A 2,500-nucleotide genomic window follows, 5' to 3' on the forward strand; every position below is an offset into this window, starting at 1 on the left:
CCCGGACTGTGACGAGTCGTACCCTCGTGCGGTGGACCTGCTGACGGTGGAGAGCCTGACGGAGGAGCCGCCCGTGTCCGTGCAGCGTGACTACGGCTTCTGGTGCCCGCGCGAGCTGAAGGTGGACCCCGAGCTGGGCTACCGCTTCCTGGGCGCCCGCGACTGCTCGCCCCCGTGCCCCAACATGTACTTCCGGCGCGAGGAGCTGGCGTTGGCGCGCTACTTCATCGGCGTGGTCTCCATCGTCTGCCTCTCCGCCACGCTCTTCACCTTCCTCACCTTCCTCATCGACGTCACACGGTTCCGTTACCCCGAGCGACCAATCATCTTCTACGCCGTGTGCTACATGATGGTGTCGCTCGTCTTCTTCCTCGGGTTCCTCCTCGAGGACCGCGTGGCGTGCAACGCCGCCGGCCCCGGAAGCTTCCGCGCCGCCACGGTGACGCAGGGCTCGCACAACAAGGCCTGCACGCTGCTCTTCATGACCCTCTACTTCTTCACCATGGCGGGCAGCGTGTGGTGGGTGGTGCTCACGGGCACCTGGTTCCTGGCCGCCGTGCCCAAGTGGGGCAGCGAGGCCATCGAGAAGAAGGCGCTCCTCTTCCACGCCAGCGCGTGGGGCATCCCCGGCGTCCTCACCATCACCCTCCTGGCGCTGAACAAGATCGAGGGCGACAACGTGTCGGGCGTGTGCTTCGTGGGGCTCTACGACGTGGGCACGCTGCGCTGGTTCGTGCTGGCGCCGCTGTGCGTGGACGTGGTGGTGGGCGTGGCGTTGCTCCTGGCGGGCATCGTGGCGCTGAACCGCGTGCGCACGGAGATCCCGCTGGAGAAGGAGAACCGGGACAAGCTGGTGAAGTTCATGATCCGCATCGGAGTGTTCTCCGTGCTCTACCTCGTGCCGCTGCTCACCGTCATCGGCTGCCTCGTCTACGAGCAGAGCCACCGCCACGTCTGGGAGACCACCTGGGTCAGGGACCGCTGCCGGGACTACCACATACCCTGCCCATACAAGGTACCTAGAGACAGACACACACACACACACACACACACACACACACACACACACACACACACACACACACACACACACACACACAAACAAACAAACACAAACAGACACACAAAAACAGACACAAACAAACACACACACACACACACACACAAACAAACAAACACAAACAGACACACAAAAACAGACACAAACAAACACACACACACACACAGACACAGACACAAACAAACAAACAAACACACACAAACAGACACACAAAAACAGACACACAAAAACAGACACAAACAAACACACACACACACACACACACACAACAAACAAACACAAACAGACACACAAAAACAGACACAAACAAACACACACACACACACACACACAAACAAACAAACACAAACAGACACACAAAAACAGACACAAACAAACACACACACACACACAGACACAGACACAAACAAACAAACAAACACACACAAACAGACACACAAAAACAGACACAAACAGACACACAAAAACACACACAAACCGACAGACACACAAACAAACAGACACACACAAACAGACAAACACACACACAAACAGACAGACACACACAAACAAACAAACACACAAAAACAGACACAAACAGACACACAAAAACACACACAAACCGACAGACACACCTGGATCAGGGACCGCTGCTGTGGGGTCAGACGACTGATAAAAGTCTATAACCCTCTGCTTTTCCACTGGATAGTTTCGGGGGGCCAAGTAAGGCCCCCCATGTTTTTCTCCTCTCAATCCATCCTGATGGCACACCACCCTCAGGGCCCTTGAGTCAGCCAGGTCCTCACCACCGCTCCTCCTGAGTGGGGGTTTGAACCTGTGACCATGGAGGTGTGGAGCGTGGACACTACCACTGCGCCACCAGCGCTCCACTCCAAAGATGTTCTCTGGACACATATGTACCTCCTGTCTGTGCCTACCTCCTGTCTGTGCCTCAGTACATAAACTAATGGCACAAACTAACAAGGCAAACGGTGTCCCCACAGTTTCGACACAGTACACACTTCCCTTTTTGTTGCCATGGTGAAAAGGGAGGGAAGTCATCTTCTCACACACCACCAGCCTCATGGGCAGCCGTGGCCTACTGGTTAGGGTTTCAGGCTGGAAACCGTAGGGTGGCCGGTTCGATCCCTGACCAGTAGGAAAAATGTGGGCGGGGGAAGTGGTAGAGCTCTCCCATGCACACACTCAAGGGCTAAAGTGCTCTTGAGCAAGGCACCTAACCTCAATCAATCACTGCGCCCCGGCGTCGCCAAAGGCAGACTCTGGGTTAGTGTGTAACACTCCAGGTTAGTGTGTAACTGCACTTAACTGTGTGTGTGTCACTTCCCTGGATGGGTTAAATGCAGAGGTGGATTTCAGAGTGTGTGTCTACACCACCTCTGCTATAGAGTCACTTTCACACATTATACCACCAGCCTCATGCTGGTGCTGGAGAGAGAG

General features: G+C 55.2%; 1 protein-coding gene across 1 annotated transcript in view; it reads left to right on the forward strand.

Moving 5' to 3' along the window:
- Window positions 1–2,500, forward strand: part of fzd3b (frizzled class receptor 3b) — a gene marked incomplete at its 3' end in the record, with an annotated part of 35,909 nt that overhangs the window by 24,480 nt on the left and 8,929 nt on the right. The window contains exon 3 of the mRNA XM_080849890.1: window positions 1–1,015. This exon is cut by the window's left edge and continues 3 nt beyond it. Within this exon, the coding sequence (XP_080706016.1) occupies window positions 1–1,015 (1,015 nt within the window). The remainder of the gene's footprint in view (window positions 1,016–2,500) is intronic.

This window comes from Sprattus sprattus (assembly GCF_963457725.1).
Source record: "Sprattus sprattus genome assembly, chromosome: 13".
Classification (NCBI taxonomy): domain Eukaryota; kingdom Metazoa; phylum Chordata; class Actinopteri; order Clupeiformes; family Clupeidae; genus Sprattus; species Sprattus sprattus.